The sequence below is a fragment of the Antennarius striatus genome, chromosome 7 (genome assembly GCF_040054535.1).
Source record: "Antennarius striatus isolate MH-2024 chromosome 7, ASM4005453v1, whole genome shotgun sequence".
Lineage (NCBI taxonomy): Eukaryota > Metazoa > Chordata > Actinopteri > Lophiiformes > Antennariidae > Antennarius > Antennarius striatus.
The window spans coordinates 13,707,180-13,734,222 of record NC_090782.1 but is presented as its reverse complement, the minus strand read 5'-3'; the positions used below and the strand labels follow the sequence as shown (position 1 = coordinate 13,734,222).

Below are 27,043 nucleotides of genomic sequence, written 5' to 3'. Positions count from 1 at the left end.
ATCCGGGAGGGTGATGAGGGCGGGTACAGGGCATTAGTGGCTGATTTCGTGGAGTGGTGCCAACAGAACCAGCTCCAGCTCAACGTCTCCAAGACAAAGGAGATGGTGCTGGATTTCCGGCGGGCACCTCCCTCTCCACAGCCAGTGATCATCGAGGGCAGTGAGGTGGAAGAAAACTATAAGTACCTGGGACTGCAGCTAGACAGCAGACTGGACTGGTCTCAGCTCGAACGGTGTGTACAAGAAGGGGCAGAGTAGGATGTACTTCATGAGGAGGCTGGCCTCCTTCAACATCTGTCCTAAAGTCCGTCTCACGTTCTATCAGTCCGTAGTCTCCAGTGTGCTGTCATACTCCATTGTGTGTTGGGGTGGGGGGGCCAGGAAAACATATATGGACCGTCTGAACAGACTCATCCGCAGAGCTGGCTCAGTGGTGGGGCAGAGCCTGGACTCTGTGGATACGCTTCTGGAGAGCAGGACCATGTCTAAAGTTAAGGCTATCATTAACAACACCAGCCACCCCCTACACACCACATTCTCCCAGCAGAGAAGCACCTTCAGCGGCAGACTGCTGTTACACAGCGCCTCCACAGAGAGGCTGAGGTCCTCCTTCGTGCCCCGTGCCATCAGGGGGTACAATGACTCTCTCAGGAGGAGCAGGGGGGAGGTGGCGAGGTCAGCACGCGGTTGAATGGATTTAATTTAATTAAATTTTATACTGTTTATATTTTTTAAATTTTATACTGTTTATATTTTAATTTTATAATGTTTATATTTTAGTTATAGTTTAGTATATAAGTCCTGTTAGTGCTGCATGTGTCTGTTAGTGTAGTATATGTCTTGCGATATGTCCTGTGATGTCAGTGTTTCTTTGTCTCCTGGTGTTTATCCAGTGTTATCCGTTATGTAATGCCTGAGCAGTGGATATATACAATTTCCTCCGGGATTAATAAAGTATCTATCTATCTATCTATCTATCTATCTATCTATCTATCTATCTATCTATCTATCTATCTATCTATCTATCTATGATGCGTTTGAGCTCAGACAAAAATTGTCCTTTACTGTTAGAGGATGTGCTGCTGACGTGTCAGCTACTAGCCTTATGCTTACATGTTTGCTCCTCCTACAAATGAAAGTATACACAACAAAGTCCTGCTGTGCAACCCTTTCCTGACAGATTCAGAGATCATTTCAGTAATTAATCATCATTACATTCAGAATGTTGTACCGTTATGCCTACAGTAAAAGTGTACCTCTAACAAATCTATTAATGTAACCTCATGCTGAGGGCTTGATGTTCAGTAGCTGGAACTTAAGAAAATGCAACTTGATTTTCAAAGTTTAGTCAGAATTTGGGTGGCAGTGGCGGCAGAGCGGGTCCAATGTTCCAAGATCGGTGGATCGATTCCCGCTCTCGCCCAGCCGCCTGGAGTGTGAGCGAACAGTGGGAGGTGTCAGCTCGTCTCCCGAGCACTGCCGAGGCGCCCTTGAGCAAGGTGCCATCCCCCTTTACAAGTTGCTCATTTTGGGCGCACCGTGTAGGAGCTGCCCACCACTCTACCTCCCCCTGCATACTTACAGGCCCCCTTGTTTTTGTGTGTGTGTGTTACACGGGCCTGTACACACTAACATATATGCAGGTGTTTGTACTATTAATTTCCCTTTGGGCATTACTATAGTTTACAAAAAATAATTCAGATGCTTGGAATATTTGATTCTTTATAACTTTTCTTAAGAAGTTGAATGTTTCAGTTGAAAGTGAAACTACCTGTGTGCCTTTTATAAGTTTTATGAACTGTCATGAAAGTAAACGTGTTTAATACTGAGATGTCATCATTGATTTAAGTCTTCTCCGTCCTCTGAAGGTGGCGACAGACAGGGTTGCTGGAAAGCTGAGTTCTACTCTCTCATGGGTGAAGAACTCGGTGTCCCACACGGTCAGTCAGATGGCTAGCCAGGTGGCCACGCCCACATCTCTGCAGACCGCTACCACCTCCTCGTCCACGTCTTTGTCCTCGCCCGCCCTATCGCCGTCTTCGCCGGCGCAACTCAGCCCTGATGATGTGGAGCTGCTGGCCAAGCTGGAGGAGCAGAACAGGTACGCTGTCTGGTTCTGAACCTCTGAGATAAAGCTGCTTTGATTCTGCTTACGACATAGTTACACAGCAGTGGAGACGAGAGGTAGGTGACATCCAGCATGCTGTGACATGCCATTTAGTTATCATGGGAAAACAGCATTGTTTGGAGTCTCTGGTTTGTTGGGTTCTGGAATATTTAAAGGCTTTAGCTGTTGGCAAAAAGTTTGAGGTATTGTGCATCAAGAGTTTTTCAGCTTGTTATCAGTCAAAGTCCTGAGTTTCTTGTGATGTTGGGCAGTCAATTTCTGGTTTGCTGAGTTTGACCCGAGCTTTGTGCAGTCGTACCTCCAGATACGAGTTTAATCCATTCTGTTAACTAAGCTCCTAAGGCAAACAACAGTTCTCCATTTAAAATAACTAAAATTATTTAATTCATTCCAGCCTTGTAAGAAAGAACCAAACCCCCAAAATTATGGGAAAAAACATTTTTAGACATGCTCACTTTACCTGTGAATAATAAATATATAGAAGTTATGTAAACAATGATAAAGCATTAAATTATATCCAAAAGTCTGGAGCACATGTGCACTGTGACTCTGTGAATGAGACAAAGATCCGTTCTCAGCTGATGTTGTATCTGTCCGTCACCCAGCAGTGCTGTCCTGAAGCACAGCTAGTATCTCGGTTTCGCTCGTATATCGAACAAAGATAAGGACAAAACAACGACTCATATCTAAGTAACTCGGATGTTGAGCAGTTCGTATCTTGAGCTACTACTGTAGTCCAAATCCAGTTTGTGAGGTAGGGAGCTCATTGTGTGACCTCAGACTGGGTCAAGATGCCCCCCCTGTGTCTGACTTGAGTCATTAGGCTAGTGGCTCGTTTGAGACTGTCTGATCTGCTGGTTTATCAGGATACACAGAGGTTGTGATGTGACTGGACCCCCAGGATCTTACAAAGGAATAGTAATTATAAGTTGATCGTGGGGTTCAGATGTCTTACTTATTTTTAGTGTATAAAGTAGTCTGTATTTTGATGGTCCCTGGGTCTGTTTGATAAACAGCTTGTTTTCCATTAACATTTAATCATTCAGTGCAATGAGACTCCCTCCAGGCCAACAACAAACCAATAAATGTTATGTTTTATATACCAGATATTGTCAAACTTGCAGAAATTTAAAAATAATTTGCTCTGTTCTGGAAAGTGAGTCTGTGTCCCTCTCTGTGTCTCCATTCATTGAGACCACTGCCTCTCTGGTTACCTCCATCATCACTGACAACAATGCAGGGACTATTAGAAGTTTTCAGTGATGTAGTGACGGATCAGTCAATTCTGTCTTAATCCTTTCAGAATCCTCAAAGATGTATGTTTATGATATTTAATAATTTCTCACTTGACAGCAGTGCAGCTGTCTTTGGCTCCTGGTAACATTAGCAGCATGTTAAAACCTGATGTTACCATGTAATCATGATCTGACTGATGATGGCAGGGGTGTTATTCGTTTTTCACCAAGGGCCACATCAGCATAATGGCCATCCTCAAAGGGCCAGATGTAACTAATAAATGTAACTCAATGTAAAGTGAAATAAACGTAACTATGTCTTAATGTTAAATCACTTTGGATTTATTACTTATTCAAGTTACAAACATGACAGTTACACAGAGAACATTTTTGCTTGTTGCTCTGTCATATTTGTCAGGTTATAAAACCCACAGAACTCCATCAATCAATGGTCAAACTATCCAAGCGAATAAAGAGAAATAACATCAAACAAAAATTAGGACATAAACTTTGTTCAAAACGTTTTTGTCAAAGTTAAAATGGGCTTGATTACTGCATTGCGGGAAATGTAATTTTGGTCAAAACACACTTTTGACCTATTCATTTTTAGACACTCCGACTTTTTATGCTCTCGCGGGCCACATAAAATGATGTGGCGGGCCACATTTGGCCCCCGGGCCTTGAGTTTGACACATGTGATTTAAGGGCTGGCTTATGAACTTAAAATACTGCTGCTAAAGTAATCAGATAACGTTAGCAAACCAATCAGTGTTGTGATTGTTATATGACTTTGCTTTGTGTTAGCATTACGTTAGCTGATTGTTTTAGCCTGATGTTGGGTTCATAGCTCAGCCATTATATTTGTATTACTGATCATGAACTCATGGTAAGGTTGGGTTGAACATACTGACAGTGGAGATAAAAGTCAAACGTGAGAAAATACTCTTATAAACATTTTATGTGTTCAAGGATCGTGAAATAAATGAACTGAGGATAATATCATTAATCTTCTTTTCTCCACTCCATCATTCCATCATTGCAGCTTTCTTACAAATAATTTCAGGTCTATTTATGAGTGACGCACAGAGAACAGAGGTTCAAAAACACAATTATTTTAGAAATAATGAATTTTTCATGTTATTTGGCATGTTGAAAAATAGAGTAGTTTGGCCTGTGCTTTGCCTGGTGGAAACTGCGCCCTAGGAAGGGAAATACTGCATTTAAAATATCTTGATGAAAATTCCTGCTTTTTTCAAACTAAAAGGAAACAATTGCAATGCCAGTTTGTTTCTAATGTGTCAAAGTCAGCTTGGTTAGTTTGATCAACTAGAGTTCCATTACCGTCAGCAGCTGTCACAAATTCTTTAGAGGCAATCAACCATTTAACTAGAAAAAAAACCCCTCCAGTTAAAATAATTTCATAGAGTTGATATTAATCCCATAGTCCCAAGGTACTATACAGTTCAAACATCTGAATTAAATCTGAAGGCTAATAATGAAGGCTTATGTGAAGTGTGCAAAATGGAACTAAGATCAGGCAAAGATTTGATGTTTTCTTTCCTGATTGAAGTTGAGATCAGAAATCCAGATTTAAAAATGACACAGTAGCGTCCTTGGTTGTACAGCTGCACCGTGTCTGTCTATACATACTACAGAGGGTACACCTGATTAGTGGGCATGTGTAACAATTGAGAATGGCTCCACAGTGAGACGCTGTCCCCGATAGACTCATTGTTCTCATTATATTGAAGTACTGTTAGAGGGTGACTCATCGCCGCCTCTGTTGCCAACTAGCTGAATTCTTCCATTCCGCCACTCTCACCCATGGCTCATGCGCTCTCGATCAGCATAGAAACGGAGCATGCATTTCAGTGTTGGAGACTGTGTGACGGCGGAGAGACGGTCTAGCGCTGTTGAATAGAGAGGTCAGTGACTCATTGGTCCGCCCACAATGGCTGCTGCTACAGAATACCAGTGGACACTTGCTGGGACGCTTTCTATGCTTAACTTGAGAAATGAAATGTCTTCTGTGAAGTGTTGACCAAAATCTCATCCCATCTGGTGGACAGAAGTCACCCTGTAGAGGAAATGTAGTTCACCTGCCCTTTGACCCCTGCATCCATCCCAACGCACCATCGGGCCACATTTTCATGCTTTGCCTCCCGCTGACAAGTAGCGTCATCCTTCTGCACCACCGTGTAGCAATATGTTGATTTCATACAAACACACAAACCTAATCATTCTCTTTACAAGACAGGTGCAGCAGCAGGCCAGAGGACATTGATATTCATGTGCGCGGTTTGCCTGCACTGGCTTACCAAGTGTTTGTGTGTTTGGCGAGGCCTTTGTACCCTCCACTGCAGATAAAAGCACGAGCTTTCGATCAGTCATGTCACTCAGATGAGGACGTTTAACGCTGACAGTTCGTAAATCAGACATTCTATCTCTCCAGAATTCTAAACAGGCATGAGGAGCATATCATGAGTTTATCCAGGTAAGGTGTTCAGTATTTTTGCTCTTGAATCTCAAACTGATGACGTAATGTTTAGATCAGTTACACACCAAAATGAAAATGTGCCTGTTGTTGAAAAGTTATTTTCAGAACATTGTCTTAAGAAGTATTGCTCGTCCAAAGTTAATTCTCTGTAGATTTTTCTTTGGATAAGTATAGTGTGGAGCTTCAGACTTGTGTTTGGCTACGGATAAATTATTAGCAGCGGTGTTAGCATGCTTAGGTTTGTGTATAACACAGCCTGGTACCACACCATATCATTAGTGGCTGGTATTCATAAATAACTGGTACTTCCTGTCAATTTTCATATTTCTTTCACCTCAGAGTTGATAAGTGAAGATCTTGCTGGTCGTTCATTTCACTCCCTCGCACACGACCCACATTTGTCTGTAACCCTAGCCTTTCTAGGAGCAACCTGAATGGCGTCACTGGCTACAGAGAGGCCTCTGGCCTTTTTTCCGAGATCCGGTGTCTGAGCCTTTGTGTGTCTGTTGTGAGTTACTCGGTGCCAGGCAGGTCAAGGGGGGCAGCGTCTTGTCTCCGCTCGCTGATCCTTGATCAGATCACTCTGTCATTAATGCAGATGACAAACTGGCTAGAATGACAGACACGCTGAAGATTAGTCTCATGAAAATGAAACTGCTTAGACTATTTCAGCAATACAATTTAAGTGGAGCAATTTAAATAGACATGTCCTGGAAGAAGCTACAGTGGTAATTTGAGATAAGAGTTTAATCTATTTTGTGACTGAGCTTGTAAGTCAAACATTTCCCCATTTAATCTGTTCGAGCCTTGTAAAAAAGCCTCAAACCAATAAATTATGACAAAAACATATTTTTTATCAATCAATAGATATGCAGGCTTTACCTGTGTATAATCAATTATATATAAGTTAAGTAAACAATGATGAAGTATGAAAAGAAATGTTATGAGAACACACGAACTACGTCTGTACCCCACAAACAAGAAAAAGATCCGCTGATGTTGTATCCATCCGCCAACATGTGGGAAAGAAGGAGATCCGGTCTTGGCTGATCCATCCGCCAACATGTGGGAAAGAAGGAGATATGGTCTAGGCTGATGTTGTATCCATCCGCCAAAACATGGGAAAGAAAGAGATCGGCTTTTGCTCGTATGTCAAACAAAGATATGGGCAGTGCGACAGCTCATATCTCATATGTTATGTGGCGTAGATAGTATGTCAAGGTTCTACTGCACTTTTGATCGGTGCTGCTATTATTACTATATTATTACGTTATTAAGATGTTCACATCAATTTCACCACATAATTTAAGGATTTAAATATTCTTATTTCCCTCAGTTACTAAATTTGAATATTGTCGCAAAAGAGATGGTAGATTTGATGAATGACTGAAGCGAACGTGTACCTTTGATGGACTGAAGGGTTAAAACATTTGTATGTGTTCATCCTTCTTTACCTTCACTACAGGCTGCTGGAGACAGACAGCAAGTCCCTGCGCTCCATGAATGGCTCCAGGAGAAACAGTGGCTCCTCCTTGGTGTCCAGCTCCTCCGCCTCCTCTAACCTCTCTCACCTGGAGGAGGACTCCTGGATCCTGTGGGGACGAATCGTCAACGAGTGGGAGGAGGTGCGCAAGAAGAAGGAGAAGCAGCTGAAGGTGAGAGCAGTGCTCATCTCCACGTGAGGAGTCTGGTGCAGCTCCTGCTTTAGAGCTTAAAGAAAAACAGTTGAGGAGCAGCTCAGGACATGTGTAACCATTTGATGAAGATGATGGCAGCTGTGACTTCGTAGAAAGACACACACAAGTTCCAGTGGTGCTGGGTGAACGTAGCTTTATGCTAAGAAGTCAGACGTTGCCATCTTGTGATTCACAGGCCTTTGAATCAACCTCGGGTACAAACGCTAGGATGTGCTTATCTGTCTGGATATTTACTTGATCCAGCAATGATTTGTGAGGCGGTCTTCGTCCTGGATAACCTTGCTGTGTTGTGTTGAACTTGTTATTTTAGTTCTTGACATTTGAAACTAAATTTAGGCTGCTTGTTGTTCAGTTACTCCCTGAGGTCTTGTGATAACCCACAGCTCAGTCGCTGCCAGTGGGTCTTTGAACCACAGTGTGTGTAGTGGAACTTGATGTAAACTATGAAAACAGAGAACCCTGTTGAGTGCTTTGCAGGATAACATTCTGATAACAGACTCAGACTGTGGTAGTGAGTCCGCAGGTAGCTTTCAGCTTCCTGCTGTTTAAGTGGTGCGGCCGCAGAGGTTTGAAGGTGTGATTCATTCTGTGGAGAAGGTCACCTGCACAGCCTCGCACCATTTCTAAATGATGCTTAAACTAGAACAAATAAAGCAAGCTCTGAGACACCCATTGTTCTCCCATGATGATCACATCTCTCTCACAGTCTAAACTAGTTGTGGGACGGACTTTGTTTGTAATTGGTCTCTTTTATTTTTTTGCTGATATGAAAAATGCTCTGACCTATAAACTTAGACTGTATCTGATTAGTCTTAATCTGTTGCCCTTCCTCCCAATCAACTGTGACCCGCTCACATTCAGAAACGAGTGTTAGAAGAGTTGCTGTTGTATAAAACTTCAGTCTAGGCCTCATGTCTGCTATTGGAAGAGTTTGTGTTCTGCAGGGTCAAGGTTTCTGTTTTTCTTCCCACTTCGTGAGAAAATGGGGAAGTGCTGCAGGGTCTCTGAGCATGTGTGAGTGTTTGTGTCATTTAACAGAAGCTGTAAAGCCCAGATGGTTGTAACTCCGCCTGGATATTAATCAGAACTGCTGAGGCCTCCATAAATGTGTTGTTTTCTTCCGCTTGGCTCATAGGGAAATGGTTTCTGTTGCTAGAATGAAGGAAACTTCACAGCAAACCGTCTAATTTTTTCAGTACTTATAATGTTTTGACTATTTTTAATCCAGACCTGCTCCTGCTGCGGTGAAATGTATGTGATGAGGACATCTGCTGAGACACCAACGCAGTCTCTGAAAAGTCTACACCAAAGTGTGAAAAGCATTGACTGATTTTGATTTGTACATTAGCTGTGTTGAAACCTGTCACTGGCTGTTAAGTTACGATGAGCCTCAGATGGTAGCTTTTACTTAGAGACGGCGGAGATAGGAGTCAGCACATTGTTTCAGCACAAAGCTCCATTTGTCACACCGTGCCTCTGACAGCAGAAAGGGTCTGTGTAGGTGGACCTCTGCTCCACATACAGATCCACCCTGGTCTGGCCAGATGTGTGTGTGTCCACACACACACACACACACACACACACACACACACACACACACACACACACACACACATCACCGCAGGAAAGACCAGTGTTCCTTGCCAGCACAGGAAATTGCTTAATCAAATTGTATCAGCACTAATAAGTGGAAACATTGAAAACTGCCTCACTGGTAACTTTGTATTTGGCAATGGAAATTGTATTATTATGAGTGACACACTGTTCAAATAGGAACAAACACTAGGGCATGAAGTACGTCTGTGGCTGCACCCCGCTGTAAGAAATGCCAGAGTGTGCTCTTTCTCTCCACAGGATGTGTTTTCCTCCAGTCTCACCCTGTTATCCTCAGACACAGGCCAGGAGTTAACCGTTTAAAGACAGAAGACATAGAGATTAACGTCAGTCTCTTTTCTTTGGCTCCACAGGACCTAGTGAGAAAAGGGGTTCCTCACCACTTCCGGGCCATAGTGTGGCAGTTGTTGTGTAACGCCCAGAACATGCCCATCAAGGACCAGTACTCCGAACTCTTGAAGATGACATCGCCTTGTGAGAAGCTGATCCGCAGAGACATCGCCCGTACTTATCCCGAACATGAATTCTTCAAGGAGAAAGACAGCCTCGGCCAGGAAGTGCTCTTCAACGTCATGAAGGTGGATGAAGGGTAGATGGTATGTCTCCATCTGTCTGACATGTAGACTGTGTCTAATGCACCCACTTCTGTCACCTCAGGCATATTCTCTAGTCGACCGTGAGGTGGGCTACTGTCAAGGGAGTGCCTTCATCGTAGGACTCCTGCTCATGCAGGTAAAGACCCCATCTTCACCACACACACACACACACACACACACACATACACACACACACACACACACACACACACACTCACACTCACACTCCAGCATCCAGCCAGTGGTTTGATGCTTTCACTGATTCCATCCTTCTTTTCCCAGATGCCAGAAGAAGAGGCCTTCTGTGTGTTTGTCAAGTTGATGCAAGACTACAGGCTACGAGAGCTTTTCAAACCCAGCATGGCAGAGCTGGGGCTTTGCATGTACCAATTTGAGTGTATGATCCAGGTGAGATGCCTCACACTCGGCTGTGGGCCTGACATCTTTCAGAATGTGCTCATATGCAATGGTAACAGTGTGAATATGTGCTTTTCACATCACAGGAGCAACTTCCCGAGCTCCACATGCACTTCCAGGCTCAGAGCTTTCACACCTCCATGTATGCCTCTTCCTGGTTCCTCACCATCTTCCTCACCTCCTTCCCTCTGCCTGTCGCCACGAGGATCTTTGATATCTTTATGTGTGAGGTCAGTTTAATGAACCATAGTGGTAACTTATTGGCTTCCAGCACTTTGTAGAAATTGATCTCCTTTGGTAGACTTTCTCTGACTGCCCTGACATTTATCAGGATTTTCTGTCTGTTCTTGATCAATCTCTCAGGTGACACCGTGTTCGCTCGCGGGCGAGCTCTGACATACACAAACTTTGTTGCATCGTAAGCTGCTGCAACTTCTCTGTCTTCCTCTGATTCACCATTCTCTGTTCTGTAATTGGATCAGTCGTTAGAATGTTAAATTTTATGATTAAAAATCTTATTTTCACTGAAAAGCGCTTCCAGGCTGTTGACCAGCTCTCCCTGTTGAAAAACGTAACTGATGTCTATAGACATCAATGGTACCCAGTGAGTTACCGGTAATTGCTTTTATATTTAATTAATCAGTTTTGTTTTAATACTTTTGGAAGTCTTTATCTTTGAATCTTGTACTTTTAAACTTTGGCTTATTTCTGATGTTTGTTCACTGAATTGCTTCTGACAGAGAGATGTTAAATCTTACAGAAATGGTTAATATTTTCTTTCTCAAAGATGAAACTTTGCATTTCCCTGAGGTCTAAGGTCAGGCTGACATGAATCCTAACCACAAGCTTGTATGTTTGTAGGTTCAGTAGGTACAAAGGAACACGTCACGATCAGGTCAAACAGGCGATGCTGTGCTGAAAACAATAAACCAAAGAAATCGAGTCAAAACATTATTTAATGGTTGTGTAAACCTGTAAAGTTACGTTTGGGATTCATGCTGGTGTGAACTCAGACGCCAGAAGGTTCAAGTACATCTCAGCTGGCAAATGGTGATCCTCTAGCACCACCTGTTGGAGACTCACAGACATTTTTGAACGAGCGATCTCATCACTCTTTTGGAGACCTCCTGTAAACTGACCATCTATTAAGACGCAGCTTCTCAGATTAGCAGTGATCTCTTCCTTCAGGGCCTGGAGATAGTTTTCCGGGTGGGACTGGCCATCCTTCAGATGAATCAGACTGAACTTGTGCAGCTTGACATGGAGGGAATGTTACAGGTATGTCACCACAACCTCTACGTTAGCAGCACAGATTATGGTGCCAGATACGCAGAACCCTCGGGGCAGAAATATGATGCACAGATAATTACTATGTGTGACTTCTCATCTCGTAAACGCTGACGTTTGTTGTAGCTGCTTCATGGTGCATAGTCATTTGAAAGTCGCTGCTGTATGGATTTATCTCCCTTTTCCATACTTTACTGCAGCACTTTCAGAAGGTTATCCCACACCAACTCGACAGCGGACCTGATAAGGTCATCCAGACTGCTTATCAAGTCAAATACAACGCCAAGAAGATGAAAAAGTAAGCAGAAGCCTCGTTAATCAGCAGCACCCTCTCCTTCTGCTAATGTTTTTGTTTTTGTTCATTCTAGCGGATCCATCTCACCACCACTCCTGAACTGATCATTTTTCCTTTCTCTTGATGTAACAGTTCAGCTCCTCTGTTACGATTCTATCACAGCCATGATTTTGGTGAATTAAATGGCAGATAAAGTGAATTTAATTTAAATTTTCAGACATTATTGATTAAGGCCTACAAACAACACGTTTGGCCATTTATTATTCGTGTCCACACCACAAACTAACTGTGGGTGGATTCAGCAATGAGTTCTGTCACATATTGTTCCTGGGAATAACTTAATTGTTTCCATGGTAACAAGTTGAACACGTTCTGGTGTTTGGTTTATTTTCCAGTATTTTTCAAGTGCTGTTCAAGATTTTTTAACCTTTTACACGAAACAGCCACATCCTGAAGTGGCATCATTTTAAAAAAAATGTTCCTCATCAGTGTTTATTTCGTCTCCCTGGTTGCAGATCAACAGGGACGATTCCTGAGGGGTTCAGCCCTGTTATTATTTTAGTGTTTAGAATATTTTCCTTTTGAGAAATCTCACAAATTTACAAGGTTTTCACATTATGGGCCTCTTTATGTACATTATGTACATCTTTTCATTATTTTTAAAATTTGATTGACAATTTATTACCCCTGTAAATTAAACTATGTAATGTTTGCATCGGATACTAAAATATTCGCTTCCCCAGAAAACAAATTAACAAATCTCACAACTTTTTCTTGCAGAATGTTCATGATATTAAATGGTTGTTTTTAGCACCTAAGCTAACAACAACGTTTCATTACATCCTGTAGCAACTCTAACATTCTTATTTTGCTTCAGACTAGAGAAGGAATATACTACAATCAAGACTAAAGAGATGGAGGAGCAGGTGGAGATAAAGGTGTGTGGAGGCTGCTGTGTGTGGTGACATACTGTATGATGAATACTCCTCTATGACGGTGTGTTTTCACGTCATGCTGTACTTCACTGTTTTGCAGAGGCTGCGGACGGAGAACCGGCTGTTGAAGCAGAGGATAGATACACTAGAGAAAGTGAGTACAGCAGCGTTTATAAATAGACACTGATCCCCGCCCGTCAACATTACATTAACCCACCCGGCTGTGTATGCTCATACATCATGCTGCTCCTCCTAGTAATGGAGTCTTTCACTAACTGGGCTGTTAGTTGAAAGAGTTTCTAGTAACTTCATAAACCAATAATGATTGACAGCTTTGATGCATAGAATCATCTGATTGGAGATCATGTTAAGAAACAGGAACCATACTTGAACTTCAGGTTGTCATGGTAACTTTGTGGGTGGCTCGAATAGCTTCCCGTAGTTTCACCGGACACCGTTAACTGAAGCGAAGACAATGAAAGGCCTGTTTGGAATGTGAGAGAGGCTGCTTCACTGTTCAAGACGATACAAAGCTCTGCATGCCAAGTTGCATCGTTGAATCATTCTGCACCTTTTAGTGCATCTTCCAGTCAGCGCTGCCGCTGCATGAACTCTGCCATGGATAGGATGGGTGTCTGCTCCACCGCATTTGTCTGCAACGAGGAGCTCTGTTGTAATGGAGTGTATCATTTAACCCAGTCTGGAGGTGCTGCTCTTTGACCCGGCTGTGTCACAGGACCTTTTAACTCCTCACTAACTGCTGAAAAAAAGCTCCAGTTCAGACACACAACACTCACAACAGGTCTAACATTGACACTGTGCCAGTGCTGCACCAAGCTAGCCTTTCTGCTGGAAATGGATTCGTCCTGTGCCCCTTTCTCTCTTTACTTGCATCACCTAATTTGTCACTTTTTTCACCAGCTTATTTGCACCCTTTTCATCACACCTGCATGCAATGTTCCTTTTCTACCCCTGGATAACAAAATCCTTCTAAAGTCTGTGAGCAAGTAGTTCTGGTGGGGAAATGAACATTGCATTTCTGTGTTAAAACAATCAATTGTTCTCTTGTGTGCTTTAAACTGTCCTCTGGATTGTCTCTCTGCTGTCTCTTGTTTATATTTCTGTTTTGTAGGAAAGTGCTTCCTTGGCAGATAGATTGATCCAGGTATATTCCTTATTTTCTCTGTCTTTATTGTGTTGCACCGTCCTTCTTTTTTCTGTCTTTTTAGCAATGCATGCATATAATTAGCACAGTGAATGATAATCCAGAATCAGAAAACCTATTCATGGTTCTGTGTATTGATAACTAAACCAGATCATAACTGATCACAGTGATGAAGACGTGCATGAATACCATAAAGTGAGGATCACAAATCATGCTGAAGAAAAAGCTAAGGAACTCAAATCTAAATCCCGCATTGCTACAGCTAAATGGAGCATGTTGTTAGAAAAGCCAGTCCCTCATCTTTACTTGTGATCCGCCCACCCATTTCGTCCTCTCGCTTCACTTGTTGTCGTGCTCACCTCCACCACTCCTCGGTTGGTTATGTCCCAAGGGACAAGTTACCCGAGCTCAGGAGGCGGAGGAGAACTACCTGGTCAAGCGGGAACTGGCCACAGTCAAACAGCAGAGCGAGGAGGCCGGTGCTCAGCTGGAGCAGGCCAAGAAAACCATCAGGCAGCTCCAGCAGCAGCAGGAGCCACACCCGGTAAGGAGGGCCCCGGGGTCCCCAGCTGATGGCTGTACCGGCTCAGGTCCTGCAGGACAGATGCCTTAACATTGACACCAGTCGCTTTGTGTTGTGCAATACTGCACCTCAGGCTGACTGTTTCAGGAACACTGACACCTCACCATTATCCCCCTCCTGCCCAGTTGGCACAAGTTGCATAGCAACAAAATTGAAGGAGTGGCAGATGAGGGCTTTACTCCCTTTGCACACCTGATAAGCATCTGTTTTGACATGCATGAATTCAAATTGGGACATGGAGTACTAAACAGTCCAAATGCCTTGTACAGCTGCATTCTCAGAAATGCATTCATAAATGTGAAAGTAGTGCCCTCACAGGCTGGTAGGTTTCACACTCACACCCTGTCCATGCAATCCTGTCTGCATATGTTTAAACAACTATTGTTAATCATTGATGATTTGATGATAATGTGCACGCATCACAGTGTTGTACATACTGTAATTTGCTGACTTGCTTTACAATGAGGAGGCATGAATTATTCATGTGTAAGTGAAGGGCGTAATGTTTGACAGCAGCTGAAACGAAGGTTGGATGTTTTGTGAGGCGTGAAGAGGCACTGAGTTGTATGTTCTGTCTGACCATTAAATAGAAGAAATGATGATTGGTATTTGTAGCTCTGCTGTGTACACTACACACATCCTGTTGTCCTGTTGTAGAAGGCAGCCCCTCGATACTCTGAGGAGTCTGTTCTGCAACTGGAGAGGGAGCTGGTGCAGGCCAGGCTGAAGGAGGCAGAGTCTCAGTGTGCCCTCAAAGAGATGCAAGACAAGATCCTGGATATGGAGAAGGTGAATTCCCTCATCATCATGCTGTGTTGCTGTTCTATTTTTACAGTGTTTAATCAAAGGATTCTTACACATCTTCCTTAGAGAAACTCGTCCCTCCCAGATGATACCAATGTGGCGCGGCTTCAAGACGAGCTGATCGGGGTGAAGCTGAGAGAGGCGGAGGCTTTGACTGGCCTGAAAGAGCTGAGGCAACAAGTCAGAGATCTGGAAGACCACTGGCAGGTCAGTCCACAGACCCAGCTCCATTTTCAACTCATGTTACGATGGAGTAGCAGCTGACTTTGGTTTCTGTCCTCAGCGACACTTGGCACGCACGGCTGGTCGCTGGAAGGACAGCCCCAGAAAAAACACGCTGAGTGAGCTGCAGGACGAGCTGATGAGCGTCAGGCTGCGTGAGGCTGAGGCTCAGGCGGAGCTGCGAGAGACGAGGCAGAGGATGCTTGAGTTAGAGACGCAGGTCAGAGAGGCTGTCACATCAACATGTTCAAGTCAATCTCTTACTTTAAGCTCATCTTTTGTGCTGCGTTGTTTTGGGTTTTCCATTTTTTCAATGTTGTTAACTGTTGGAAATGAAGGTTGTTGTGCTGGATGGATTACATTCTTGAGCTGCATTGTCACACTCTGTCCTTTAGGTGGCAGCATTTATCTATTCTTACTGTTTAAAACTTTAAAGCTGTGCAGACACTTCTGAAATTCACTTTTGATAGACACAATTATTTGTCAAAATAAAAATTATATTTATTTCTCTACTTGTGTCTCCTTTTCTGTCACAGAATCAAATTCACAGTAACCAGTTGCGACGTGCCGAGCATGACAGTCGCTCCCTTCAAGAATGCGTCCAAACCCTGACGGTGCAAAATAAAGATTTGCATGTGCAGCTGCAAGAGATCAAGAGGAGACAAGCCGAGATTGAATGCAAGGTGCGACTCTCCTGTTGACCTGCTGCACTGTGTGTACTAATACAGAGCACTATAGCTCTGTTGTGTCTATAAATAATTTTCTCTAGTGGAGTGGTATTCTAGTCTTCACACATACAAAAATAGAAAATACACAAATATTGCACCATTAATGTTTTTTTTACTGGCCTTTGAGTATCACTCTTCCCTGGTAGAAGTATTGTTGAAACAGCTGGAGTGTATTTTGTTCCACCAGAGTAAGGAAGAGGTGATGGCAGTGAGACTGCGGGAAGCTGACAATATTGCTGCTATGGCTGAACTCCAGCAGCAAATCTCAGAGCTTGAAATCCAGGTAAAATCTTGATTTCACACTTTTTGTCTAAAACATCACGCTCCTCCATCTGAATCACACTTTAACATATCTCTACTCTTTCACAAACCAAATTAACCCACCAATGAAACACTGTTGTGTTCTTAGTGGTTCCATGATGGCAGCAGGATGTTCTGGTCGATCAGAGTAACTCATGCTTTTAGCCGCATAGACATTACGTTTCATCTTAGAGATAATTTCACACGATGGTTTTGTGATCTGTTTGTTTGAATTAGGCATTGATGTCACACACTTCAGTCCACCACTCACAATATTCACAATATTAAAACCTGAGGGATTTTTTTTTTCTTTGTTACCAAGCAACCACCAGTCCTGATGACGGAATTTTTTTTTAGTTAGAGTGTTTTCAATCCATAGAGAATTTGTTTAGCCGCACGCTTCGGACTAATTCTAGACAGGACAAAACGTAAGATCTAGAAAATCTTAGAAAATCCATGCCATATCAGAATTGCTGCATTTACCCCACATACTGTATATTTCAACCTGGAGCTCACGGACAAAGAATGTACAGTAATGTGTGATGTCATAAAGAGCTGGAGCTGTTATATAAAAACAAATGATCATTTTTGTTTTTTACTATATAGCTCATCCAAAACCTAAAATTCTCATTTCATTGAATGAACTCTGAAAGACTTACACATGATTCAGTCTCAACAAGCACAATGAGGACAATATTCATTCATTCATTCATTTTCATGTACCGCCGCTGTATCCGCCGTAGTGGGTCACCGGGAGCTGGAACCTATCCCAGCTGGCATAGGGCGTGAGGCGGGGGACACTCCGGGCACGACGCCAGTGCACTGCGGAGCCACACACAAAGACATACAAACATGCACACACACACACACACATTCCTACGGGCAATTTGGCACCAGCCAATCAACCTGAAGCGCATGCTTTTGGAGGTGGGAGGAAGCCGGAGAACCTGGAGAGAACCCACGCAGACACGGGGAGAGCATGTGAACTCTGCACAGAGCGGGACTCTAAGCCGGACCCGCCTTGTTGCGAGGTGACTGCGCTACCCACTGTGCCACCGTGCTGCCCGAGGACAATATTATTTATCCATAAACAAATATGATACCTCAAACAACAAGGTTGACCAAATAAATACAGGTCTGTCGTCTCCCTGCCAACTGTTCTGATTGATTACGATAAAAACATCTAACAGAAATCTTTCAAATATAAAGGCTTGTTTATGGAAACAACACCATGTCTGTCACATTGCTAGGATAAATAGGCGTCGCCTCTTTAGCCTGGGGGGGATCACAGAGGTACTTGAAAGTCAGCTGGGTCGTTTGATCATTTTAACTATGTCATAGTTAAATCATTGTTAAGTCCTAACTATGTAGGATTTAATAATGATTTCAAAGCATCTGATCATGTTTTTCTTCAGGATCAATCGATTTTCTTAGTAGTAATACAACCGCAACTTCTAGTTGTAGTTATTGTTTGTATTTATAGTTACATTATTTATATGTTATTTATATTAATAGTTTTAGTTATACAGTAGTTATATTATTATCGTTATAATCACGGATATTTTTCCAAGAAAACATGTGCACCATTAAAATTAAACTATCTTGATTTAGATTTACCCCTAAATTCAGTTGTTCTGTTTTAGTAAATTCTTCAATCACCAAGTTTCATGACAATATGTTTGGCAGTTCATGTTTAATTAGCAATCCAAAAAAAATGTTAAAAAAGAAGAGGAAAAAATCTGTTTCGTTTTTATTTTATCTGGATTCTCTTCAAAACATTATAAAATCTTTTTAGTTACTTGTCCGTTCTCTTCCTCTAGTGTCATGAAAATCTTTCGCATAGTTTTTGTGTCCTGCATGCAGACCGACACACAAACCACTATCAGTGAAATGGAAGCAGGAATAAGAATGAAATGTAGACTAGCATGTAAAGTGGCCTGCTGATGTTCCTGCATGACTGACTGTTGCTCTGCACCCCTGACCCACTCACTGATAAGAAAAAGTAAAATGAAGGTGGTTCAGATAGTCATAACAGCAGACCCGGACTATTTCTGAGTGTGAAAACTCAAAAAAAAAAGAAAAGAAACACCACCCACCTTCACCTTCACAGGCACACAAGATCACACATTGTGGTCTGAGGTTGCTGTGTGACAGAGCAAAAACATGCAGCACAAAATATTTACCACTACCGCCGCATGCCTTTTACATTCTGTGCTGTGAAGTGTTGTTTGTCAATAACCTGCAGAAGCCTCACATGTTCTTCTATTCCCTGCTGTTCCAAACTACTCCTGGATACTCCTGGTATCCAGGAGTAGTTTTAATTCTGAGTGTCTAAGCTTACATCACTCAACCTTTCTTCGTCTGTTGGTTTGTGGTTTTGGTTACTTGCGCTAGAAATTGTGAGCAAAACCTGCTTTTATTACCAAACAACCTGATTGATTGTGGGGCAAGTGTTAAGCTTTCTTTATGACTTGAAAGATCAGGGTTTGATTGTATCTGAGTTGTCTCCATGTGAGAAATGGAGCAGTTGGACAGACCATGAGGTTTGCTGCTAACATCCTGTAATAACAGTCAGAATGAATTAACACATATATGAGTTAAGATGTCTGAAGGGTTTGACATGTAAGGCTAAACTACCACAGTAATGGCCTCAGCTGAAAGGAAGTGGTTTGTCTAGAAATATTTTACTCTTTCCACTTGTTAAAGGTCAGTCCAATGACATGACTAGTGTGACCTTCATCATTGGAGGAGTTTAAATGATCTAAATCATGTTTTTTCTTCACTGAGAAAAGGTAAATTGATATATTTAGACAATTTAAAAAAACAGAAGTCACACATTAGCCCAGTAAGCTAATGAAAACAGAAGACATAAGAATACAGTAAAGACAAGTTCGTGAAGCATTCAGTCAAATAAAATGACTGTATTTTGTGTTTCAGGGGAATCTGGTGTTTTAACAGAGATTTTGCTGGAAATAAATTAGACTGGCTGGGCTTATGTATTTTTGTCAGTCTTCTGTTGGAACACCTGTCGATTCACGCAGCTGAACATCAGGAAGTCTCTTTAACTGCCTCGTCGTTTTATAGCGGCAAACCTCAAAAACAGCAGATTCTTGGAATAATAATAATCGTCTGTGAGAGAGCAAGGCCTTCTGGGACCTGTCACATTCGGCCCCACCTTAGCACAGGAATCAGAAGCCCTATCTGTATTTTGGGGTGTTTGTCAGATTCTCTGTCAGCTCTCTCCCTCCTCGACAGCTCAGCCCAATGTGTGCTGGCTTCACGCCTTCCCTCTTCTGTCTGTGGTTTCAGCTCCTCTGTTCAGACTCTCTCTGCAGAAAGGGAGGTAAACATCATCTGGGCTGTCTGACTGTTAAAACCAGTTCACCCCAAGGGGCCCAGGAGGAGAACCAGCACACATGACAGTGGCCCCCTAACATACGTAGATTTAGTTTGTTGCCGCTCAGGAGGCTCCTTCTTCAGCAGAGGGCTTACAGCTTCAGTATCCCTGGCAGGGGTTCCACAGTGTTTCTGCTGATGTTTCAGTGGTTATAATCTTCCCCACTACTTAGTAATGTCAAGAATATCACATACTTTTATTTCATGCTCTTGTCTTCTCTCACTAGAAAGAAGAAGGAAAGGTCCAAGGCCAGCTGAATCACACAGACTCCAGTCAGTACATCCGTGACCTCAGAAGCCAGATAGCAGAGCTGAAGCATGAGGTGAGAGGCAGACGTTGGGGCTGTTGGGGTTGATTCTGCAGCTTTTTCCCTTGTAGAGATTGACATTCAGATTTAGTTGCTGTTACTTTGATTTCGCAGCCTCAGATATGTCTCAGATATGGTTTAACTTTGAAGCTGACTGATTAGTATATGTGTTAACTACACCCAGAGATTTCCTGTGAGGGGCTGACTTTGCACACCTCCTGCAGAAACCTGTACACAGCAGAGCTGAGGCATACAACAAAGCTGGGTCTATATTTAGAGCTAACATTTAACACCATAAGGTTTCAAGAGCAGAATGTGATTAATGGTGAATTTTACCGGCAAAGATGACAATCCTTTTTTAAATGAACTTGAAGGACTTGAGTATAATTCACCCTACAAGAGAAAAATTTGCCATTAATTATGAAAACTCACACTGATGGAAAGTTAAGCAAATTTTCTTAGCCTCCACTCCCATGTCAACACAACAGTGTTGTGAGTGAGTCATTGAGTGCTGCTTTCATTTGACGAGATGGCAGTTTCATGAATCTATAAAAACATTTTTACATTCAATTTGTCCACAAGTACTTTCAAACTTTAAGACCAGACAGTCTTCTTCAGTCTTCAGTTTGATTATGGAGTCGAACTTGAACCTGTTTCCTTATGGTGACAGTTTGTTCCCAGTAAACACTGAACTTTCAAGATGACAAATCTGCAAGATGTTTTTCAGCTATGGTGTTGTGAGATCTGGTAGTAACCAAGTCACCTCGACATGTCGTAACCATGGTAACAACCACCAACATCACATTAAACTGTTCAAAGACTGCATTGAGCTGTTGGAATTTCATCCAGTGGTTGTTTTTTTGATTATTGTAATTGGATCATGCAGGCCCTGAACACACCAGGCCCCGAACGCACCAGGCCCCAAACACAACAGACCAGCATGAAAGAAGTGCCAGACTCCTGCGTTGCATCACCTTAGCTGTGAACGGTTAATGGTGATATCGATAGTTTTTATTTGGTATTCAACAAAGTAAAATTCACTGTCCTCAAATTAAAGAGCAACAGGAGTCCAAGAGATGAAGGCAGAAGATCAACATTTAACTCTCAGATGAAGTTAAAGACTAAAAACCACTCCTCCAGTGAAGTACAGTCCTGGAAGAAATCAGTGAGGATCTTGGCGTTTTAAAACCGGTCCTCAAACGTGACTGACCGAGTGGTTTATCTTCTCTGATGGGCTTTTAAATGTGTAGACTTCCTCGTTGTCTCCCAGCAGATCAGGTATCAACAGGAAGAACATCGTATCTCCACATCTGTGGCCTTCAGAAAATCAGAATGAGCAAGAGCCAGAGAAAGCTCTGAGTTGGACTGCGGTTCCTCTGACTCCTGTTGCACGAGCCTGTTGTGACCTAATCAACACTGTTCAGTGACCTGGTTAAGGTGGTGCTCGTGGTGACGGTGGTTCAGTAACAGCTCCACCCCCAGTTCTCCACCCTTTCACACTCTGTGTTAAAAACCTGTATCAAATTGTTGGAAATTGTGACTACTGCCTGTCAGATGCAGGTCACGTCACAATTTCCTTTTTGCGAGGCAACAACAGGAAGGCCAGTTTTAGACAGGATCAGTTGACGTGGGCTTGTTGTGATTATTTTTATTGTGCTCTGAAGTTGCGTCTGAATGCATCTCCTCCCACATGTCTGTCTCCTACAGCAGGCGGACTCAGGTGAGTAGGGCCAAACGGGTTGGGTTTCCCCTACTGGTGTGACCCTGACTGTTCAGTCCTCATCCTCCTTCATCACCTCCTTGCTCTTTTGGGGTTTAGCTAGATGCTTCCATTGGGTTTTTAACTCATCGGCTGCCGTTTTATACGTTTTATACCAATTGATCTTCTTCGGTGAAGTTTATCAATGTTTTCTTTCCGTTCTTGACCGATCTCAAGATGCTTCAATCAGAGCGACTGTTGAGCTCTGACATACGCAAACTTTGTTGAATCATTAGCTGCCACAACTTCTCCATCTTCCTCTGATTCACCATCCTCTGTTCCGTAACTGGATCAGTCACCATGATGCTAAACTCTGTAATAAGAAACCTGATTTCCATTGACAAGCGCCACTAAGACTGTCCCCCAGCCCTCCCCGCTGAAAAATGTCACTGACAGCCATTGAGTTAAAGGAGTTCCAGTGCTGTGAAATAAAACTTAACATGAAGCACAACCATCAGAGCCACCTTTAAATCCTCAGTGTTTCAATTGGTGCATCAGGAGCGATGTGTCTATCTCCATATAGTATTCACTATGTCATGCAGGTCATCACCCACCAACCCCGGAAACATTAGCTTTGTCCCACATCCATGCTACGAGCTGCTTATTGATGCTGACTTTTTACGCACAGACAAAACAATTGGCTGTTACTATAGCAGTAAATTCTGTTCATTCGCAGCCTGTAATCACACTTGCTCACAATCCACTGCATTCGTTTTTGTATATAACTTTATAAGGAAACCAGGAGACTGGCCCTATAGTGCAGCTAGCACTGGTATGTGTGCATGAAAATGGGACGCAGCTGTTACTCAGTCACGTCGTTCCATTCTGTTGTTTTCATTCAATTTAGATCAGCATGTTGAGGTATTCTAAAAGATAATTCAATTCCATTTGTACCAGTGCTGTGTTTAAACAGGTAGTGTCATGTCTGACACCCCCCTCCCCCCGCACCACCTGCCCCCCAGGAGTTCCATGTGTATATTTGGAACACCTCTGCATACAAGCTGAGTCAGTCTTTATTTGGTCCTAATGCTTTTCTTCCTCCCCCTCACAGATTTGCTGTTTGAAAGGTCAAAGGTCTTTGGTCTGTCCGCCCAATTTTGATGGGATCCACATCATCAATCACTATGGGGGGGACGATGTGTCCTATCAGTCGTCAGATGAAGACGGAGTCAAGGGCCCCACCCTCAAGGAAAGCCAGCAGAGGGCCGGGGGCCGCGTCAGACTGCGCCCCAACCTTGGGGACACGGAAAGCGAAGACGAGGAGGAGGAGGAGGACGATGATGACGAAGAGGCCCTGCGACTCTCTGTACCTCAGAGCGGCAGTCACAAGTCGACCACGGTGTGATCAGCAGCCACTGGCCGCGCTGCCACCCAGAGGGGAAGAGGAGCTGCTTCAGCAGCTGTTGAGAGAAAATGGCTAGATTCTAAATGACAGAGGAAATGCTTCATCATTTCATGTCATGAGAATCACGTGGGTTTAGTTTTTGTTTATTCTGTGTTCACTCGTTTTCTCCTTGAGGGAACTATCATCAGTGTGCAAGGGCCAGTGGCCGAAGCAGTGAAATAAATAATGGAGGGGCCACTCCTGACCTGACACCCACTCCCCCCTCCAGTCGGTACAACACAGAGAAAGAGACTGTGCAATAAAAGCATTTACGCTACGTCACACACTTCATCAATGTGTTTTTATATTTTTAAATATTTTATAAATGAACATCAGAAATTGTATCAATGCCGTTACTACTAAGTGTCCATCATGCAGTGGAGGCAGAATTGTATAAGTGCTCTGTGTTTGTATGTGTGTGCGTGTGTGTACATACATATATATGTGTATATATATATATGTATATATATATATATGTATATATACTATATATATACTGTATATATATATACTATATATATACTGTATATAAATTTTATAATATGAATGTCTATTGAGTTGATGAGCTGGTCAGAGGATGGTGTCAGAGCCGCTTAAAGCAGCCAGTGTGACCTTAGCACAAGCCACATGCCTTTCACCATTGAACCACAAGGTCAATGTGATATCTGCATATTTGTAGATATGTAAATGTGTAATTTTCCAACTCCTTTTAACTTGAATACATTGTATAATTGAGAAAAAAGGGACGTCTGATTTGAATGTGGTCACACAAATAAGGGGAAGTGAAATCCTGAGACGACAACCTGATGTTTCCTTATTGGCTTGAGACAAAATGATGGGAGTCTTACCACAGACTTGGGACATGCTCAGTGACTCCTCTAAATGCATCCTGACTCAAGATGTGGCCTGCGGCGCTTAGTCCGTTCTGCACATATTAGCTGGTGAATCAAACATGAGCTTTTCCTTTATGTGCCACACATTTTGCACGCAAATGGACGTCAGTCCTATAGGGAACGCTAAACTGGGAGATAAAGCTAAGATAACACAAGAGACTTGACTTCAAGACAACCTGGAGGGGAACCAGGGGCTGTCGAGTGTTACCAAAGTCAGCATGATGTTCTGTTTGGGGCTCGTCCACAGGCCAATTCCACTCCACACGCGACGACCTGGACATGTCAGACTGGGATTAACTAACTCCTGTACTCAAAAGTAAAACGCAGCCTCTTGTCACAGATTCCAGTGATGAGAACGTACTTCTGATGAATTAGATGTGTTGTTTGATGGTGGATGAACGTCTGAAGGCACTTTGGGTCTGCAGTGCAGTCAGGGAACATGATGGCAACACTATGGAGCGGTGTGGAGACTACATGAGATTACTGTGTGTGATGAGTTCACAATAAAAACGTTTGAAACACTCCTGGACTTGTGTGTGTGTGTGTGTGTGTGTGTGTGTGTGTGTGTGTGTGTGTGTGTGTGTGACAGGAGGGATGCTCTGTGTCAGCAGCCTTCCTCTGTGAAGATGCTCAGTTAGATTGACTTCTTCCAGGAAGTGATTTCTCGCGGTTTTCAGAGCTGAGCCTCAACTTCTAATCACTTCATGCAGAAAACCACACTTTAAAAGCACATTTCTCTCCGGAGCTCTGAAAGGTTCTCAGCAGTATATCACTGCTGATGCTAGAGTTGATTTTTAGTTGACTACAAACTAGTTTTTAAGACTACAGTGATTCATTCTTAGTGAATTTCATGGCGCATGGAGGGCAGGTTATGCACTTTTATTTAAAGCCAATTTAGTGCCAACTCTGAACCTAAATGAAGCCTTTATAGCAGACTTTGTGTTGCCACATAAATTCGGCTTAAACTGCACATGTTTGATTTTAATAATGCTGTTAAATTTGGATTCAAATTGAACTTTACCCGAGGATGATAAAACACTATTATCGTTACTAGCGCACGTAAATTTCTAACATTTTCGCGGTCGCCGCGGTGAGAACGCGTCAGCATCAGTTAATAATTCTGTGTTTTCATGTGTAGAAGTACAACACCTGGAGAAAAAAATTACGTTTAGTTAAATTATCCTCAATATAAAAGAATTTAGTCAACTAATGCTCTGATCTCATCAGATCAGGTACCATCCCTTCAAGACTTTAAAATTATTAACCAAATATTATGTATTAACATAATAATGTCATAGTATAATATTATTGTACTAATAAATTATTCATTCTTTTTTTGCCGCTTTTATCCGCTATAGCGGGTCGCGGGGAATTAGTATAATATTATACCAATAAACAATAACAGGGTAATCATTATTCTAATTGTAGCGTGGAGAAGAGGATGGGCCTGGTGCTGGTCGGTTGTGCTGACAGGATGTCTGCTGGTGTCCCTGACGCAGCCCGACGGCCGTCCTCCTCTGCGGGCCTATCGGTTGGCTCCCGGCAGCAGGGCCTAACATTTTATCGGTTCTGGCTCCACATCTGCAGCTCAGTGTCCGGAAGCCGCGGCGGTCCTGAGTCTAATCGAGCCGGGACACGTGGAGCTTTGATTTCCTGTCCGCTGATATGATGGATTTACTTGATGCAGTGAGATGTGGACCTATCAGAGCCATGAGACATATGTTTGGAGTGAACCTTCGAGATAAAGTTTAGAGATATACAATTAAAAGAGTGTCAGTGAAAAAAAAATCCTAAAATTATTAAATATTTGACCCGAGCTGATTTACTGTCTTTTACACCCACTGCGAAACGCTCAGATCCAATTAAGCACACAGATAAATCAGGACCACGACATATAATTCCAATCGTCTATTATTTGTTTCATCCAAAGTTGACGTGTATTTTTGTTGTTGTTGTGATAATCAAAGTTTATTTCTCCAGCCCAGCTTTACATAATTAATTCTTTGTACCTGCAGTAGATAAAGGACACAATGACCCACAAACTGCGTCCTATTGTTCAGTGTGTGATGAGGCTGGACGGGCGCTCCAATGCTCCAGCAGAGAATAAACGCGCTCTGTTATGGGCTTCCTTCTGTTGAAGGTAATGTGAGACTGTCACCGCGGGCGTGAGGACGGCCGGTATCTGTCACATAATAACAGTCACCAGACCGAGACTAACTCCCAGACTTCATTTTGTGCGCACCTCAAAATAAAGGCTCTGCAGGAGGAGATCATCCAGCTATTTATTTTCATATGACTCATATATAGAATAATTCTAAACCTCATCCCCCAGCCTTTGCAATGATTTCTGCACGCTCTCTGCAGCCGACACCCTGGGGAGCTCATCTGTTTCCTCCCCCTGTGTCAGATTGGGTAAAGCGCTGATAAGGCCTGTATCGCTTCTCCTGATCGCCACCGGCTCATCTGGAGGCAGGAGGCCAGCAGCCGGCCGGCGGACGCAACACTGGAGGAAGAGTCGGGATTAAAAAATTACGAAAAACGTTAAATCCGATTTTTTTAAAAAGCAGAACTATAATTCCCTCTGAAACCATACATGTTTGTGTGTGCTCATGAACGGGTAGGAGGCTACTTCTGCCCCAGGAGCCACATACGCGCTGTTTAACACCTCACGGATGGATATTTTTTGCAGTGGAGAGAGCGGACAAGCCGCTGCAGTGACACCTGTCCGCAACACCTGGCAGACGGGCAGGACGATGTGCGCATGCTCAATCGACAGGTTGGCTTCTCTTAAAAAAGCCTG

The 27,043-nt window shown here is 43.0% G+C and overlaps 1 protein-coding gene across 6 annotated transcripts in view; it reads left to right on the top strand.

The window, feature by feature from the left end:
- evi5b (ecotropic viral integration site 5b) overlaps positions 1 to 24,764 on the top strand; it is a 32,740-nt gene extending 7,976 nt beyond the window's left edge. For 3 of the 6 annotated variants that reach the window (XM_068318722.1, XM_068318721.1, XM_068318723.1), the window contains exons 2-20: positions 1,869 to 2,101; positions 7,326 to 7,515; positions 9,525 to 9,749; positions 9,829 to 9,903; positions 10,050 to 10,175; positions 10,271 to 10,414; positions 11,373 to 11,462; positions 11,672 to 11,769; positions 12,644 to 12,704; positions 12,802 to 12,855; positions 13,834 to 13,866; positions 14,258 to 14,410; positions 15,107 to 15,238; positions 15,320 to 15,460; positions 15,537 to 15,695; positions 16,012 to 16,158; positions 16,391 to 16,486; positions 20,127 to 20,222; positions 23,018 to 24,764. In XM_068318722.1, the coding sequence (XP_068174823.1) occupies positions 1,950 to 2,101; positions 7,326 to 7,515; positions 9,525 to 9,749; positions 9,829 to 9,903; positions 10,050 to 10,175; positions 10,271 to 10,414; positions 11,373 to 11,462; positions 11,672 to 11,769; positions 12,644 to 12,704; positions 12,802 to 12,855; positions 13,834 to 13,866; positions 14,258 to 14,410; positions 15,107 to 15,238; positions 15,320 to 15,460; positions 15,537 to 15,695; positions 16,012 to 16,158; positions 16,391 to 16,486; positions 20,127 to 20,222; positions 23,018 to 23,311 (2,466 nt within the window). In that variant the 5' untranslated portion in view covers positions 1,869 to 1,949 and the 3' untranslated portion in view covers positions 23,312 to 24,764. Of the gene's footprint in view, positions 1 to 1,868; positions 2,102 to 5,828; positions 5,858 to 7,325; positions 7,516 to 9,524; positions 9,750 to 9,828; positions 9,904 to 10,049; positions 10,176 to 10,270; positions 10,415 to 11,372; positions 11,463 to 11,671; positions 11,770 to 12,643; positions 12,705 to 12,801; positions 12,856 to 13,833; positions 13,867 to 14,257; positions 14,411 to 15,106; positions 15,239 to 15,319; positions 15,461 to 15,536; positions 15,696 to 16,011; positions 16,159 to 16,390; positions 16,487 to 20,126; positions 20,223 to 23,017 lie in introns of those variants that run through there. The other 3 variants (XM_068318724.1, XM_068318725.1, XM_068318726.1) reach the window with 3 other exon arrangements.
- Positions 24,765 to 27,043: the final 2,279 nt, after the last annotated feature.